Below are 19,125 nucleotides of genomic sequence, written 5' to 3' on the forward strand. Positions count from 1 at the left end.
TTGCAAGCCATTAAAGTACAGATTCCCGCTTCAAGATACCTCCTATTTGATTTAAGTCAAGATGTGCTTAACCGTTGTTCGGGCCTATGCTGTAAAAGTAAAAAGTTGCATATGCGTATGGTATGTAGCGATAACAGCATTCAAATTTTACACATGCCATAAAAGGAAAAAGGAAAATATAAATAACTAGACATAGGAATCTTTGAAAAAGGCTGGTGTTTGAATATTCTCAGTGAGAGCGCAGCATGGAGATGTCACTGAGTTTGTATGTTGACTCATCTCTGATGATGGTGGATGACCACCCACAGTCTCACTGAATGAGCTGCATGCTGCTTTCAAATCAGAGGCAAGACGGCTCCAAGACCACACGTGTACAGCTGTCACAATCTAGCAGATGAGAGCAGACTGTTTCTTGGACATGTCCACTCTTCTTGTTGAAAAGTGGTTTTTGAACATTAACATTGTGCAAGGAATGCTCTTTTTGTCATAAACGAACCCTATTGAGTTTCCAATGATCTAAAAGTAAAAAAACAGATTATCATATTCTTGGGCATAAAATACACCGTATTTGTTGCAGCATAGAAATGTTGTCAGAATGAATCCATAACTTTTGTCTGCAACTTGTAGTTTCTTTCATAGCTGATATTAATCCCAAGAAGTCTACCTAAATATCCATTTATCATTTCGTGTACACTCAGCACAGTATTCATCAGCAGACCTGACAGCAGTTGGAAAAGGTCTCACAGGAGCAGTGGAGTAAGTGCTTTATTAGAAGTTAGGAGCCAGAGACAGGAGTTCTCAGACAGACAGATTATAGTATTTGACAGTTTTAATTGAAGAGGCCTTTTAGGTTTCTATAATTGTTTCATATAAAATAATAAAAGTCTGCACTTGTGTCAGTGGCGCATGGCTCTAGCTATTGCACCGCTCCACCAGCAGAGAGTGTGCATGTGCCATGTAACCTGTTGCACATGCACAGCTGCAGTATATAAGCAGAGTGGTTTATAGCATCAGCCTGTGGGATCATTTTACAGAAGTACAAATTGATTTTTTAAAAGATAATCTCAAAGTATATTTAGGCTATAATTACTTTAAAATAAATGGTAAAGGGGAAAAGTAATTTTGACAAATATCTTCCAGTGATGACGTAGGACGGTTTTGCTACTTTCAGAATACATTTTAAATCAACACGTGTTTGCCATAACACATTCAAAACAAATGATGTAACATTACATTCTTCGCCTCAGCTGATGGTTTTGCCTGATTCTAAGTCTATATTAAATGAAATATTTTGTATTATAGGTTGCTGAGGAGGTACAGCAGCTCATCTACTAATCGGAGGTTGATGGTTTAATCCCTATCTAGGTACTGAACCTCAAGTTGCTCTCTGATGCATTCATCTATTTGTGAATGTTAGCTATAGAAAAAGCATTTGTGTGAAGCATGAGGCATGTTTTATGAAGCCCTTTTGCGTGCTCGAGTAGAAAAGGGCTATATAAGAACCTGTCCATTTATCATATATAAAGCAGTGTCTACAATCAATCCATCCACCTCTATCCAGTATCCCGTCCTTCTAGAGGGTGAGAATGGGTAATATGTCTGTCTCCACGTTGGTTGAGTGTGGAGTAAGTGCATATGAGAGCATGAGGGTGGGAATGGATGTTTGTATCTGTGTGTGCCTGTATGTCTGTGTCTATATGTCAGGTTGGGTATCAGACGCCACCTCTCTGGGGACATCTCAGGCCCTCCAAGGTTTGGAGGCCTATCTCCCCCCACCACCACTTCCCCTGCCGGTGGCGGACTCCCTCAGACATCGGTGCGTTGGTGGTTCTTTGTGTCTGGGGATGGGCGTCCAGGTACACACCGGCTCACTCCTTGGCGGCCGCTTATCGGGGCCTGGAGCCTGGGGCTCGCTCGGGCCACTTCGGAGGTGGGGTGCCCCCGGCCTCTCAGCCTGGGGCTTGGTCACTCAGTAGTATTTACTGTCATATTCCCATATATCATTGTGATGTTGTTTATTCTATTACTCTTGTTCTCTTCTGCTTGTTTTCTTTCTCAGCAGGTGATCCAGGTGATCAGTATATGCATTTTCTTTTTCTTTTTTTCTGCCCATTCTGTTGGTTTTTGTTTTTTGCCCTTCTCCCCCGTCCCTCTTCTCAGCTGTTTCTCTTTCCCTCTTTCTTTCTCCCCTTCTTTCCCCCAGTCAAGTCTGTCCCGTATTCAGCAAGTGAAAATAAAATAAACAATAAAAGGTGAATCAAATGGACCATTACGGCAAGGCTGGATGGTCAATTTGGTAAAGTAAATCCATTGGGCATCTTTCTTTGCCTTTAGACAATAATTCTGATGGCAAAAGAGCCAAACGGGACAGGAAATAAATAAATAACACGGTTGTTTCTATAATCAACCACCTCATTAAAAAGAGATAAAACACAGTTGGAACAGAATTCTGCTTTATTTATGGAGAGAAACACAGTTTGTCATTAAGACTTACATTTTGTTTGAGCCCACAGACCCAAAGAGTCTATTTTCGTATATATTAGTCTATAAAAGCAATGCTTTCTAATCAGTGTGAATTACAATACTGCAGATCATCACAACACAAAAAACTTGTTTTATATTTCCCTTTTTCACATGGCAGACACAACGGTCTATTCAAAGGTGAGACCTACACATACTTCAGAAAGGTGACCACTGCATTTCTCAGTATTAGAAAACAACCAAGTCTGCGATTTAAAATGTTTGGGTGTTTAACCTGAGTATTACACTGTATACTGTATATGTACAGTCCTGTTTATATGCGTGTACCTGTTGTCGTGACATTTCGTACGCCAGCATTCCATATGGTCGCACAAACTGCAAGACATCAAGGGCCGAAAACTATTTGAATCAATAATCATGACAGTTATGAGAAGTGTACACATCAAAAATCACTTTGGTCTTGATTTCAGCCAACAACAGATTCTGATATAATACTGACAATATCCGTGTTAACACATTGAAAACGGTGCTAATCAAATGCAAACTGGCCTCGGATAACAACATTAATAAATTACAATTGGTGAAGAATTCAGTACTGAAAGAATCCACTATTCAACACACCTCTGCTTTGTTAACATAGAGGGTTAGTCATTAAATCAACAGCCAAGCATTCTAAGAAAATTCCAGTTTCAAAAGCATCTTTCAAGACCGATAAAGATCAAACACAAATCAGAGTGAAAAGTCGCACTTTATTACAGTCACTAATGATACTGCAGTCTCATTCTTGCCAATGGTGTGGATGGTATGTGGTGACATCAGTTGGCATCCAGACATCAGCCAATGATAGACTGCAGATTTTGTATCGTGCTTTTAACCATTTTTAAACTGCCAGGCTATGCACTGATTTGTGTTTGTTGTCTAGTTACCCTTTGCTTACAGTGTGTGAAAAAGAAAACCTTTGTCTTCGAAAATATAGAATACATTGCATGACAACCCGTGTGCTGAATCACAAGATTTTTTTTTTCTATTTGTTTTTTTTAAACAAAGCCACCCAAGAATAACTTTGGCATATTTTATTCAGCAAAATATATCCAAAAATATTTAAATTCCCATTTAAATAGCATAAAGACATATCAGATCAGATGAAATAGATGCACACGTTTACAACACAAAATTATTTTACTTAAAACAAGTTAAATACCTGTTACATTTACAGATTGCGCTGTAAAAGTGCTGTTGAAGTATTTGCCCCTTCTTGATTTTTTTTTTATATTTGTCACAGGTACATGATCAAACTAGTTTTAATATTACACAAAGATAACCCAAGTAAATACAAAATGCAGTTTTTTAAATGACTATTTAATGTACTAAGCCAAAGGCAGGTTTGGCTAGCTTTTTAAATTGAATAAACAAAATCGTCATTTAAAAACTACATTAAATCACATTTGTTTGATCTGAAATGTTTAAATATGACAAATATCCAAAATCAAAAAAAGAATTAAGAAGAGGGCAAATACTTTTTCACAGCAGTGTACATTTAATGTAATTTTTTATTTATGTTTTTATATATATATATATATATATATATATATAACACTATGTACAGAGAGGACACGATGCTTACTGCTGTACACAGGGTATCTGTGCACGTTTATGTAGCACATAAATGTCCCTGTAATTTAACTACTGTACCCAGTATAAGAATAAGTACATACCAGTGGGCTACTCCCAGTGACACACAGTGTCACAAACATTATGGCATTGTTTTTTTTCCCCCTTTATTTAAACAAAACTATTTTCATATTATACATTTCATATTTTGTTACATTCAAGGTATAGATACAATTTGTATCAACAAGCAAAAGTCAATTCTAGACATTTGTAACTTAGCTGTTTGCGGCACTTAGAAAGGAAGGGAGAGGATTAAAAACCACCATTATGGTCTGTAACATTTATCCAAAGCAACAACAACAACAACAAAAAAGAAGAAAGATTGGTACATTGAAAGTATTTAGCAAAAATAATGAGGTTTTTATTTTTATCCTGGAAGTAGTCCATTGCCAAACAAGTTTCCAGATTTAACACAAAACATAACAACAAACCCAGACCATTTGCTTTTTGGTGGATTTATGCTGTGGCCTACATCCTACATTACAGTTACTGAGTACACGCACAATTTAGCTCATGGCCAATGGACTATTCCAGTGTTCATGTTGAATATGGACCTCAATAAGGTTAAATATTTCTAAGTGAAAAAGGCAAATGACTGATCTTAATTTGGTGCTACAATTAGCAATAAAGCCAATTTTTGTTGTTGTTGTTGTTTTATTTAGAGCAGTTTCTTGTAGCATACAGCGCTTCAGTGTTTTTGCAAAGTTTTCCAAAGTTTTTGGAGCATAGATCAATTCAATTATTTCAAAGGGAAAGGATGGCACGCAAACTTTTAGCCAAATGCCAGAAACAACCTTGACAGCAGCCTTGCAATCTGATTGTTTCACATGAAGAAACATTTAGGCAGTTTGTTTCACCTTCTCATGAACAGACAGCTGGCCTAACGTAGCCTCGTCTTTTTTCATGAAAAACAAAGTCAGCAAAGCCCAAAAATAATTTTGGGCAAAACACATTCAACAGTTTTTTTTTCTTTATGTCTACATATTACGGTTCTAGCTAAACATTACAAAGAAATATATATATATATATATGCATCTTTAAAAGCACCACCAAGGAGACAAGGTCAGGCTCACATAATTAGCCTTGTTAAAGAGTAATACCACTCAGTTTAAAAATTCATGAACACGTTCAGAGAATAAATGACAAATAGACAGCTTTGTGATAGTCTGGTGCAGCTTCGTTTTCTAAAATACAAGCTAAACATTAATTTATAGCGTTTTTAATCATTTATTAACATAATGAAGGACACAAACTATAAACTGACACCAAATGTATTTATGTTGTTTGTTGAAACTCAATTGAATCTGTTACAAATGAGCCTTTAACCACTGTGCACTTTAATAGCAGGTCTAGGGGTTACCATTCCTGAACCCTGAAAATAAGTGGCATTTCCCTTTAAACGCGCTAGGAGGATGGTTGTGCTATATGGGCTGGCTTTACATAGTACAACTTCTGCAAGTGTATTGTTTGAAGCAGAATAATACCAGGCCTCACCGCCTAGTATAAGAAGTCAGATACCAAACTTAGTACCCAACATCATCATTTTTAGGCTTGATAAAGGCAGAAATTTTTCAAGGCCTGGTTCAACACTTTCCAATCAACATTACTGTTACAAAAACCACGAGCAAATCAAGAAAACAACTTCGTTGAGTACTTTTTAATATTGCGACATTTGTCTTTGGCTACAGAGACACCCTTATGGAAAACAAATACCTTCTGAAGTTGCACCACATGAATCCAGCCTGTTAGCTCGCTGTTCGAACACTCAAGGTGCATAAAGAGGATATTCACAAAAAGTACAAAGTTTTGCAATGCCATCTTCATGTCTCAACCATAAATAACTAACTTTAAGGTACTACATGTTACATGTAGGAATTTCACAAATATATCTATATATAACTACTAGATCAGAGTACACTTTTGCCAGTAACCGCTGGTTTTGGCAGGAAAGACTTAAAATTAGAAAAGTGAAAGCATCCTGAGAGCAGTGTGCTGCAAGGCACAGCCAAATCTTTCTACAATCCTTAGAGACCAGCTGCACGTATGTGTATTGTACATCTGTATATTAGCAGTCCAGCCTCCTATAAAAAGCCATACAGAAACTTTCATCTCCAACATGCTTTCAAGCATTCACAGAAATGTATTTAATATGTGTTCATTCAATTTTTTGTTATTTAAACCTAATACTTTACAAAATATCAGAATATTTATTTTACTACCAGGCCTAACTATTTAAGCCAGATCCTCAGAGTTATCTGATAAATAACTTCAGTTCAGTCGGTATCAGAATTCCGTGTGCAAACATTTAACTGTGATAGTAAACACTGTTTCCATCTCAAAGAATATACTTCTACAACTTCCAATGTCCCTACTAAAGTCACATCATAGCCAGGAGCAATGAATTCTCAGTTTACCACATTTACATGCACATGAGAGGAAGCTGGAAGTCAGGTAACAGCATAAGATTGGATGACTTATTTAGGTGCACAGGAATATTGACGGAGTAAAAAGTCTCCTTTCTGCAGTTTCAATCAACTTTGCCATATTTTAAGTGCATGTACATTATATAAGAAATTACTTTCTACAAGAAAATATTTCTTACAGGCGCAACTGAACTAAATGTAATGTGAGGAGATGTGCTCTATTATAGGGGAGCATGTTTTACTGCATGCATATTTCCATCTAAAAACCTTCTTAATGTTAGAAATGCACTTGTTCAATTTAATACACTAAACCACTTCATTTAATATTAAAATCCATAGATTTGTTCACCACACACTGGACTAGACTTTGGATATAATAACTTTAGATGCAGTAATCTTGGATTTTTGCTAGATAACTGCCACAGTGATACCACCTTCCCTGGCTTAGGTGTGTCATGGACATTAGCACTTGATGACTTAAAGTGAAGACAACAATTTTCTTTTTTTTATTAATCATAATTAGGTAACTGACTAAAGCTCAAATGATCACACTATCAAGGTGCATGTAAAAGTAGTTAGAAAATAAATTGACTTGCACCTGAAAACAAACTGCTCCAGCGGCAACTTGAACAAGTCCAATAGAACTACTGCGTGAAACAAAGATACTTTGAATACTTCACACTGAAAAGGATTAGCACAACAGATATGACAATTTTATAAAGAGGAAAATCCTGGATGTAGCATCCAATAAAATCAGACAGCTAACTATACAGTACACTATATAAACTATCCAAACACATATGCTCTTTTTATACTATAATCAAATTGATCCTGTGAACTAAAATTATTTTGAATACTGACAATATATAAATTATTTTTTTTGGCATTATTTAGCAGCTTATAAATGACTTTGAAATAATGGCTTTTCTGTGATCATATGTACATGCGCACATATATACAAGTCAAATAATTTTTTTGGCTTGCTTTGTGCACTGTCAAATTCTACCAAAATAGTAGCTTTGTTAAGTGAGGCTGAGAAAATATATCTCTTTAGATACTGAGATAGTGCTTTACATTTGAAATTATGAGGCTTCAATGACAAAGACGTTCACCGAAACCAATTGGACAATGAATAAGTGTGAGGTCACTCAGATATAAGGCCATAAAATGTCATAGTTCATGCTGTGAGGTATATACCTACCTCCCTCTTACTCATCTTCAAAATAAATCCCCCCCCCCCCAAAACCCCCCCAAACAAACAAACAAACAAACAAAAGAAAACTAATCATAAATATTATTTACAGCAGAGGCAGACTGCATGGTTACTAATAGTTCCACTGCATCAGAAACACTTTAAATGCCTTTCATAACGCATTCAAAGCACCTGAACAGGATCTTCATAAAAATGTGGGAGATAGGACCATGTAATTATTTCCCGTGCTGATATTTACCTAACTCGTTTACTCATTCAATTGTTCACACTGATACGCGCATTCAATATTACAGAAATTAATTACAATTACATTAGGGTTCACTTTAGTCTTAAATTATGATTGTAAGCTGTCTACAAACAGAACCCAGCAATACAATTCTAAATGAAATAAACATGTTCACTTCTGTAAAATACAGTAACTTCTGGAACTGTTTGATGGTTAAAATCAAGTTTAAAGTAATATTTCAAATGTCCAATTAGTATTTTTATGACTTCATCTCAATACAGATACATATTTTAAATACCTCTTGCTAGCGATATCAAATAAAGAAGTAAATGACTGAATTCATTTTATTAAGTCATTTTATTTTAAATCTAAACTACGAATCCTTGAGGCCAAGTCCATAACATGTAACTGTTTCAATTAGATTGATTGTCATTTTAACTGACTTTATTTTAATTTTTTTTTTTATTTGTATTCTTTCACTTATTGTTGCATGTGTGTTGTTGCTGCCTGTGTTTGAGTAATTTCTGTAACTGTGAGACATCTGCTGCTGCCTATCTTGGCCAGGTCTCCCTTGAAAAAGAGGTTTTTAATCTCAATGGGATCTTCCTGGTTAAATAAAGGTTAATAAATAAATAAACTTCCTTAGTTTTGTTACTGTGTTTGCCAACTAATGCTAACTAGCTAGCAAGCTTGTCGATTAGCTCACAAGTGCCAGTATCAAGCTGTTGATTTGAAATGAAGAAATAAATGATGGCTTTTAGTGTTTTTTGGTCTTTAAAAGATTGCTCTCTGAATTAATCAGCCAATTTTAATTCCTATAATAAACTGTCTTCTGTGCTTACAACCTACCTAGAATGTTAGCTTGTTAGCTAAGTGGCCTTTGCAGCCTTATAATAAAAGGAAATCTAAAAGTTTACTTTATCTGTGTTGTGTGTTTCACGGAGTTCATTTTTAATGACTTTTACAGCTAACAAGAGCAAAAAATGTTAATTCTGTTAACAGCTTTTTACCTTGAAAGCTGAACAGATTAAAAGGTGACAGGTGGTGTCATCTGTATATATAAATACATATGAGTTTAGATTTCATTATTTTACTTTATTTCACACATTACTTTATTTATATATTTTACAAAATGGATTGAATATTTCATATTGTTTTCAGCCTCTACAACTTTGTACAACATGTAACATCATTTAAATTCAGTACTGCCAAAGGTTAACGACAATACAGGAATTACCTTTCATGTTAAACAGACACTGCTTCCCTGTTCCTGCTCAGGTAGTATGAATACGTTATGAACCAGATTTCTAATAAGGTGTTGGCTTGTATCAGCTACACCCCACTTCATACAAAAATGTCCTCTATCCTACCAGAAACATTTAAAAACAACTAACTCCTGAGGGCAGACATTGCACATGGAGCAACATTTAACATGTGCCTATCTTTGCAAAGAAATCCTCATTTCTCTTATTAAATCCATTTTGAAGGTTTCATACAATTAACTGTTCAGTGGCATGACCTCAGTTTTGTAACAATGACAGCGGCAAGTTGCTGCGGGTCTGTCAAATGAGGGTTCTTCTCCATTACAGCGTGGACTATGTAGGCAGGAAAGATGTTACAAAGGTTCCTGTATGTTTGATACTGGTGGTCTGGGATAGCATACCGCTCTTGGTGTTCAGCTCCAGATGGGGCCTCCCATGGCGAGTTCCAGATTTGTTCCATTTTGTCTGGCATGCTGCGGACCATCACCCGCTCACAACATGGCATCAAGCTGTTACTCAGTGGATATGAATGATATTCATAGGACTCATTACCACAAGGGAGAGGGTCCCAGCTTGCATGCTGCTCACGGCACAGTGGAGGTCGCCTCTGTCTCATTGGGTTGCTATCATATAGCCTTGAATCCGATATGCTGTCCATACGAGTCATACCTAGCGAGCGTGTGGGTTGTGAGGACAAAGGTGGGAGAACATTCTGAGTTAGGGGATAATCTCCAGGACAGCTGGACCTGGCTCCCACTGCAGCATGCTGGATATGTGGTGCTAGATGAGACCCAGCCTGCTTACGTAGGCCTTGCTTGGGCTCCTCTGGTCCGTAACTCTGTACCCTAGTCAGCGCTTCATGACGAAACCCGTGGGAGAACGCTTGCATCCTAGTCTGTGCGGGAGACTGCTGCTGCCCCTTCATACTCTCCTCTAAGCTACTGTCCACAGAGCTTGGGTACAGGTCCCCATAAGACGAGAACGAGTCACTGTTTGAATGGCTGAGGCAGGATTCAGGGCAGTGGCTGGGGTTTCTCTGATACACATGCTCGTGCTCCATGCTACAGAAACTGTCAACATTATGCATGCTGCTCATGCTCATATTTGAAAAATCACTGTGCAGTGAATAATAGCCATGGTCACTAACTGAGTCATACTTTGGGAACTGTTCACTATATGTTACAGAGGCGCCATGACTATTAGTAACTAAAATAGGAGGGTACTGTACACTAGACATGTGCTCCAGAGAACTGTGAGAAAACTGCAAAGAACCTGGCACTGGGCTGCTGGCTGATCGTGTGTTCAAGGCACCAGCTGCGTGGCTCTTGGCTGGCTGCATTGTGGGCACACTGAGAGCAGACACGAGGGAAGGCACTGAATTTGTCTCAGACTTCCTAATGGCGGACAGTGCCTCTGGAGGTTCGCAGGCCACTGAACGAATGCTCGGGTCAGACTGACGTTTGGGTGCCACGCGTTTGGCCTCAGAGCTGCTGTCCCCCTTTACTGTTGCTGGACCAATCCCACATTTAGCTAAAGCCCCTTCACTCATTGTTTTCACTGCAGACAATTTGGCAAAAGCCCGTAGTTCATCAGCCACGGAGCGCTGTGGCTGGTTGACACGCTCTGGGTGATAGTACTTGCACTTGTGTCCATATGTGCATTTTTTCCCTTGTACAAAGAAACGGAAGATTAAGTTAAGAAAATCAAACACATTGAATACCCAGACAGAATAGCAGTATTTTGAAGAAAGAACCTACCATAAGGGCAAGGTTGTTTTTTGTGCTCTGGAACAACGGGGCGTTTGCGCAGGAAATTTTCTAAGCTTGGTCCATGTCTTCCCAATGGATCATCAGGTGGCATAAACCTAATAGCAAAAATATTTATTATTAAATGCAAAACTGTCTACCACAGAATAGAATTCAAAAACTCCTATTGTCTATTATAGATCACAATATAAAAAATGCAACAGTTCATGCAACATATATAGTCTTTATTTTGTTGATTTATTTACATAAAACAACCCCGACACGTTTCTAAAAAGACACTTTATTTGTACAGTCTAAAGTGGTATTCATGAAAGCATTTTACATAGTATAGCTATGCCATAAAATGACAGTAACAGTTTCTTACTTGTCATTGACAAATGAGTACATTAGGAGTCGCTCTTCTATAAATTTCTTCCATTCTGGCTTCTCATTTTGCAAGTCTCTGTAGTTGTCATTTGACACAATAATTCCATCAGAATCATAAGCCAGCTTCACTATGAAGCGATCATCATAGCACACCACTCTCCTGCCTTGAACTCTCCGAGACGGGGTGAAAACCAAGATCTTCTCTTTCTCCAGCTTGCGTAAGATTTCTTGATCTGAAAGAGGAATACTGAGTGAGTTTATGTGCATCAGTTTGGTAACGGTTTATTAAAATAAACAGGTGCAAGTTAAAAGGCTGCTCTTTAAATAGCACCAGTGTTATGATGTAAGGTGAATGCACAGTCACCTGCGATGAGGGCATCAGGTCTTGACTGCTCCTTTCTCCAGGCTGGAACAAACACAGTGATGTCTTTGTGTCCTTTCTCCAGAAACCATTCAACAGCAAGCTGGATGCCACGACAAGAGAACACCTCTTTGTTTCCGTGGCTATCAAAACATAACAGTATTAGGTTTAGTTAACTTCATGGAACAGCTGACTATTAAAGGAAAATACTTCAGGACAATAAGTTTATTCTGCACAGAGCACAGACCAGTTCAATGTGAGTCTAAGTCTCTGTGTCCCTCACCTCATTGCCACATTTGAGCCATCGATGACGATAGGCCTGAGGTTATCAAAACTATCCACAGATTCCTCTTCCACTGACACTTCGGGACTAACAGTCTCTTTAACACAGGGGGAGCGTGATATTGACGTGGCTGTACTGCTGCTGCAAGACTGGTTTTCAGGCTCTGCTTTGTTTCCGAGCCGTACTAACTCGGCAAGAACATCGTTAATAAGCGCAGCAGACCCTAACTTGTGGAGCACAGTTTCAACCTGCTCTCCTGAATAGCCCAACTTCAAAGCAAATTCCATCTTAGTCTGGTACTCTCGCTCACTGGCGGGCTTAGCCCCTGGTGCTGCATTGGTCTCATCCTCACGAAAGTCTTGCGCAGTGCTACTCTGGGAAAAACTGGGCCGATCAAGGCATGGGGAGCGACAGAGCTGTCGGTGGGGTTTTGTTACAGCCAGTGGCTCCCTTCTCTTACAGCTACTGCTGTTCACCTGAACCCTCCGATGTTGCTGCTCTTCCGATTCGCTATCTGAGCTGCTTCCATCCTCAGACTCGTCAGTGGCATGCTGCGCCTCGCTTGAGTCAATGTTCTCCTCCCTGCACGGGCGTTTTTCCATTTTGAGCTTCTCCACCATGGACCATGCTGTCATCACGTTTGTCTTGACACCCCAAATTTCCACTCCATGCTTCCTCACCTCCACCACAACCAGCTAATCATGCTAAGGGATGGACTTTTAGCACTGCAGGCTTCTCCTCCAGGCCAAAGGGTTACGGCCTCTACTGTGTGAGCAGGTAAAATCAAATTATGTAATCCTGCAAGAAAGCAACAAAAATAAGGGTCAATATGTCTCTTTCATCAATCATTTTTTTTCCTGAGCACCTAATCTGAAGTTGGACCAAAAAAAGACACTGGGGGAAGATACCAGAATGAATCTAACAACGATATAGTAAGTTTGGCCCCTCCTTTCCTAAAATGGGGGTTTTTGTGTGGCAACTATGGCTGGTCCACATTTGAAGACAAATGTTATTTTATCTTATTTGACGAATATATATATGCATTCCTGTTGTTTGTGACAACTTATAAATAGAAATCATGAGTTGTTAAAAGGGAGTTTTCCTTCCCACTGTTGCCAAGTGCTTGGTCAAAGAGGGTTGTTTGATTGTTGGGTTTTATCTTTATTATTGTAAGGTCTTCTTTACCTTACACTATAAGTGCCTCAAAGCGACTGTGCTCATATGAAAATGCCCATTTCAGGGCTTTAGAACAGGAGTTTGTAAACCAATGAGTGATGTCAATCTTTAGTACAATCTGTGGTATGGAAACAGAACCACTGGATTGCATGGCAGATTAGGAGGGTCCCATATCAGAGATTTGCTTTTGGTTCCAGGATGGTCCAGCGTAATACTAACTTAGAAGGTATGGCAGATTTTCAGTTGTAAGTACAGTAGGTGCTCCCAGCTTTCTTTTATACATAATAAAGGTAATGTTGAAAGGTAAAGTAAGTACTTGAGATTATTTAATAGAAAACACTAAGAATACTAAACTCAGAAATATATATCAAATTAGTCTATAATTATGTCTTCTAACAAATTCCAATAAAACCTGGGAAAACGCTTTTGAGCCCCAGTCTTCTGCCCCTACTTGTGGTAGACCAGTAAGTTCTCCACCAGCAAGAAACAATACCATCTGCAGTAAGTGACTGAATTATTCAGGCAAATGAAGCACAATAATCACACATGCTGACTGGTCTGCCTGACACTGCTATATGAGACACTGGATTCTTAATTAGCAAATAACTGCCATGGGTGGGTTTTCCCCTTAATTATGATGCTGGGGGCCACAACTGCAATGTTTTTACTCTTTACCCTTTCAAAGCCTACTAGGAGTAACCGTTGAAGCCCTTTTCTGTCACATTTCAGGCCTGCTTATAGAACAAAATGACTCAGTATCAGAAGTTAATAATGAAGTCAGAGATCACACTAAGTGTACTGGGGAGATCCTCATATATCATCTTTATGGGGTGAAAGAGTTAAAGCAGCGCTTGTTTTTGGTAGCCGTCAGGCATCGTTACTCATTGACAAATGGAGGAACATACTGAACTTTTCCTACTTCCCTCCAACAACAAAAAAAAAATCATTTTATTTTCACTTGAAATATCCCCAAACTATACTTGACTATAAAATTATAACTACAAAACTATGCTTTATTGCATTTTTAATGAAAAGTAACATGTCACACACACAGACCACTAATTCATAAAAATCTGACCACCAATTATGTATCTTAAGCAGTAATTACAAACTACAGCAAAGCACCTGACAAGGTGTTGCATTTATAAACTAAAATTACCAATAAACCTAAACAGATTTGTGTATATTTCTTTGCTTATTTTCATGTAGCATACAGATACAACAATCTCAATTTTTGGACAAACAAAAGCCAAAGATATAAACATTAAAGTGTCACTGATCTCTTGCCTAGTGCAAAGTCCTTCTATTTTTCTGGTTTTAAAATGAAAATCACAACATTCTGGTTAAAAAAACCCCAAAAAACCCAAAACTACCCCCCCCCCCCCCCCAAAAAAAACCCCATACAAATCACACAGGTATTTAAAATAAACACCATATTTTAACTTCATAGCAACATTGAAGCCAGACATACATGGGGTGTAAGTACACGAGTTAACATAACCTAAGAGAAGTGTGGGCTGAACAGTGTAAGCCTGCACCACTAATCCCCTGACAATCAATCTGAATTGAGGAGAATTCCACAGGGAGCAAAGCTGTTTTATGGTAAAGCACTGCGGGGATTTTGGGGTGCTCGGAGTCTAAACCACAACACGCTGCCAACGGCTCAGAGTGCACATTGTTTTTACACATGGATATTGATAATCAAATAAAGTCCATGGTAAGCACTCTACTGAACACACACACACACACACACACACACACACACACACACTATACTACACTTTCCCCCCAGTCTTGCAGAGACAGTACAGCCAGCTTCGAGCTTCAAGAGGCACAGCCCATGATGTGAGTTGCTTAGCAACACAGCCTTGTCATCAGCTAACTCTTTTTTACCAGTCACGACTAACACAAACACAGCTCATCATCTCTCTTCACGCAGCCAGTAAATGCAGAACACCACAGCTGCGATACAACTCTACATCAAAACTCATGAAGCGGTGATTTAAAAAATTTTAAAACTCACATTTAGACCTTTGTTTGGGGTGAGCATTATAAAAAGAAAAGCCAGTCTTGGCATTGTGAAAATTGACTGAATCATTTGTCTGACTCTAAGCACTGGCTCATGTAATAACACTTCGTCACTGTATTGGCAAAACACTGCACAGGCACCGACATTCATGGGAGCTACTTTGAAGGTCAATCTATGGCTAAACAAGCATACCTTGTGATGTCAGTGTTTTGTGTAGGCTTACTGCATCAATAGAGCCTAGTCTCATTCCTCATCACTACTTGTGTAAGGACAGAGAACAAACCATGGTTTGAATATCTAAGCACGCAGCTGTAAGAAGGACGAAGGAGAGGGCGATGAGGCACTGTTGTGGAACTTCTAGGATTAGTGGCAGACACAGTACAAAAGCTCACACAACCCACTGTCATTTACAACATTTTATGAGCACATGAATACGTGTTTAAAAAGAGCTAGAGCTCTTTCAATCCTTTCCCTTCCACCTCCAGATTCACAGGCTTAGTCTCAGCAAGACCTCCAGACTATCCCTGCACACACACAGGCTCATGCAGATCTGTTTCATAGCAACAAGTGAGGCAGGCCCGTGAAGCCATCTTTCGTGAAGCTGACCCAACATTAGTATCCAGAACAAACCAGGAATAAACTGCAGTACACAGCAAGCTGGTGTTACATTTAATGCTTGTGTTGTTATACATCTTGAAATCAAGGCTGACGCCTTAAACCACCAGCTAAATCACCAGTGTGATAAAGAAAATAAATTTAAAATTGTTACTTTGGTACACTTTTCCATTACTTTACATAGAACTAAGAAAACATTACATCTTTCGATCCTTGTTCTCATATTTTGTGGTTTTGCTAAACACAAAATGTAAATACATAATCAGCACGGCCAGTTTCCAGAACTCTGTGTAAATATACGTCCTACATACTCCTTCAACATACTCCACCACCCCAAAACTGCAATAGGAAGATGCTCTACATCTGTGGCTCACCAATTAAAGTATCAAAAATCAATAGAAGACAAGAAGACAACATGTGCATATTATTTGTACTAGCATAAGGGTGTGTAACAATGATCTGGAACTGTATTGGAAATAACTTCATTTAGATTTTTTTTTTACTTGGATATGATTCAATATAAGAAGGAAATAAAATGTCATCCAGGGAAACCAGTGAAGAAAGATAAAATGTCATTTCCTCACTAACCCTGATCAGTGTTTCAGACATCTGATGTATAGCAGGAAGAATTAATGCTGGTTGGCACTACATTTCCACAAGCTCTAACAGCAGTTTTCACTGCAAAAAAAGAAGAAAAAAAACAACAAAACAAACTTCAATTTAAATTTTAAAATGTTAATTTCTTCATCATATGGCCTAATCATCAACTTTCATCAAGTTTTCAGCAGTTATCTTAGTGGATTCCTGTCACTTACAGTTACAGTTATAATCCATGGCAAGCAGGAAGGAAGGTGTTTCTTCCAAGTATCATCATTATTTATAGATTGCTGTGCTTAAAGACACAAGGGTGTTTCTGCTTCATGCAATCATTAAACAAAACTGAATTATAACAAATTATAGTGATACAAACAAAAGTATAAATCATGAAAATATGTTCAGGTCTTTAAAGCATGATCCCTCTTCCCAGCAAGTTAAATTTTGTATATTATTAACCACTTAAGGTCCAACCAACTTTGGTCTGCTGACAGAATTTTTTCTTAACCTGTTTTTTAAAATGCATTTTTACAATTCAATTCAATTTTATTTATATAGCGCCAAATCAGACTTTTACAGAATTTTACAGACTCCTCTATTTAATCCTGTGTTTCATGAACGCATCCCAACACAAACACACACTAAGCTGGACAGTGACAGCAGACAAAATTACATGTGACGACTGAAGTCCATTTTCAGATTGATCAAGTTTTTGCCTCTACAGGAAACAAACTACATGACTTGTAACTAAGGTTAAAATGGAACATGAATCCTAGTGACCCTCCTGAACTGCTGAATGAACTTTGGTGGGCTGTGTGTGTGCAATGATTCTGCTAACAAGCTGACACGTCAATACAAAAACCTCAAGTGCTTGATATCTTTAGCAACAGCATCATGAGTTCAGAGGGATGAAAGGAAGGTTAAACAACATGTCATTATAAGACAGTTTGTACTTACAACGCATTCTTTACAATAGCGCTGTAACATGACCACTGCACAAGACGTCGTCTTTGAAAGTCAGTTTGATTCAAGAGAACTGCTTTGACACCCTTAGGCCCCGGGCTGTGGTTAGCATACGCTAGCAAGCCAGTCTACTCAGACAACTGGAGTCAACATTTTCGCTACATAAAAACAACAGCTTGACAGGGGTTGTCCTATTCGTCAATGGCTTGAGAACGGCCGAAAACGCCTATTGCAAGCTACAAGTTAACCAACAACCTTGTCAATGAAGCCAGGTCTCTTATTTGGTTAACGGTAGCAACGCTAGGTAACGCGACTGAGCTAACATAAAGCCATCTCAGAGGCATCACAGGGTAATATGCTAACGTGAGTTAGCTTCAGTTGCTGAGCGTGTGCTAACATTTTTGCCGGAATACTATAGTAACTTAAGGTAAAGTTGACGCTCATTTAACATTTCAGATGTAACTAAAACAAAACCAATACGTTACGATGCCTTACATATTCTGCACGTATATCACCGCCATCGCTGAATTCAAACGATGCTCATCTCACCTTGTTGCTGTCATCCTCCTCGCCTGTAACAGTTATGTTTTGCTGCCATTGGCGCTGTCGCAGTTTGGTCAGGGTTGCCAGATAAGGCGAAGGAAACAAGTAACCTTAACTGTGAAAAGCCACCAGGGTCAAAATAGCCAATTTCTTCCTCCTGCTCTCTCAGCATGCTGTTTTATCAAACATTCACGATGCTTTTTTTCCTGGTTGCGTGTAGTGATAGTTTGAGAACTGTCGTTTTTCCAAAGCAAAAACACAAAAGCACACTTGTTTTCGTTGCCTTCTGAAAAACATTCTATGACGAGAAGCTCTTTATTATAAACACCGATCAAGGTGTTATTTCTTATAAGAAGTGCAATGTAGCCCAACTGCCCTGTTTTTGTTGCATTGAGTGACTTACTATTGTCATGTACTTTCAATATATACAGTAGCGTGTCAAGACTCTTAAGTCACCCTTTTCTTTATTTGTTGCTAGGATAATGGAAATTGAGTGTAGAAATGTACTTAAACATGTGCAAACATAATTGGAAATATACAACAGGGCAAATACTGAGTTTGTTCATTTCTAACAAGCTTGAATGTCAATATTTATTTTTCAACACAACCTGAACACTATTAGGCAGTTTTCCTGTAACTTTATAAGTAGTCTTCAGAAATAGTTCTCCAGGCTTTTCGAAAGGAATTCTGTTCTCTGTCAAGATGATCACACACTGCTTTAGTAATTTTGAGGTTCCAGTTTTGGGAAGGCCAATCAATGAGCTATATAGTCGTTTTGTTTTGAATCATCCAGGTACGCTTTTACTGTATTGGAAGTGTGCTTGGGATCATTGTCATGCTAAAAATGAATCTGTTGCCAATTAGTCACTTTCCAGATGGAATTGCAGGTGGATCAAAATCTGACTGTACTTCTCTTTGTTCTTAATTTGACAATACCTCCAACACCACTATTTGAAATGCAGTTCCAATCCACAACACAGCCTCCAGAGTGTTTTACAGATTGCTGTAGATACCCACGGTTGTACCCCTCTTCTGACCAGATGCATCAGTCAGGTTCTATGTCGGGTTCCATGCTGGACGTTTTCCCTACTTCTTAAGGACATGATATTCAGGCACTGTCCATCTGCAGTAGATCATGTTTAAGGCCTACCAC

At 38.5% G+C, this 19,125-nt stretch overlaps 1 protein-coding gene across 3 annotated transcripts; it reads right to left on the reverse strand.

The window, feature by feature from the left end:
* Positions 1-8,446: 8,446 nt before the first annotated feature.
* zc3h12b (zinc finger CCCH-type containing 12B) lies at positions 8,447-18,088 on the reverse strand. Of its 3 annotated transcripts, none has more exons than XM_085420110.1 (6): positions 17,979-18,088; positions 12,053-12,850; positions 11,773-11,912; positions 11,407-11,641; positions 11,034-11,140; positions 8,447-10,944 (listed from the first exon to the last, which is right to left on the reverse strand). In XM_085420110.1, the coding sequence occupies exons 2-6, from the start codon at positions 12,685-12,687 to the stop codon at positions 9,521-9,523; spliced, it is 2,541 nt and encodes an 846-aa protein (XP_085276236.1). In that variant the 5' UTR covers positions 12,688-12,850; positions 17,979-18,088; the 3' UTR covers positions 8,447-9,520. The 3 variants fall into 3 exon arrangements, with proteins under 3 accessions (XP_085276236.1, XP_085276238.1, XP_085276239.1); XM_085420112.1 differs by having other exon boundaries at positions 17,925-18,010; XM_085420113.1 differs by lacking the exon at positions 17,979-18,088 and adding an exon at positions 16,461-16,550.
* Positions 18,089-19,125: the final 1,037 nt, after the last annotated feature.

Source organism: Rhamphochromis longiceps, linkage group LG10 (genome assembly GCF_057381845.1).
Source record: "Rhamphochromis longiceps isolate RC_006_pf linkage group LG10, R_longiceps_female_GT1.1, whole genome shotgun sequence".
Lineage (NCBI taxonomy): Eukaryota > Metazoa > Chordata > Actinopteri > Cichliformes > Cichlidae > Rhamphochromis > Rhamphochromis longiceps.

Bases quoted from the DNA above. Each gene is read 5' to 3' on its own strand.
- zc3h12b (XM_085420110.1), bottom strand. From the start codon at position 12,687: ATGACAGCATGGTCCATGGTGGAGAAGCTCAAAATGGAAAAACGCCCG. The intron at 11,642-11,772 runs GTGACTGTGCAT...TTCCTCTTTCAG, and splicing joins ACCTGATGCCCTCATCGCAG to ATCAAGAAATCTTACGCAAG. The intron at 11,141-11,406 runs GTAAGAAACTGT...TTTTGCTATTAG, and splicing joins TACTCATTTGTCAATGACAA to GTTTATGCCACCTGATGATC.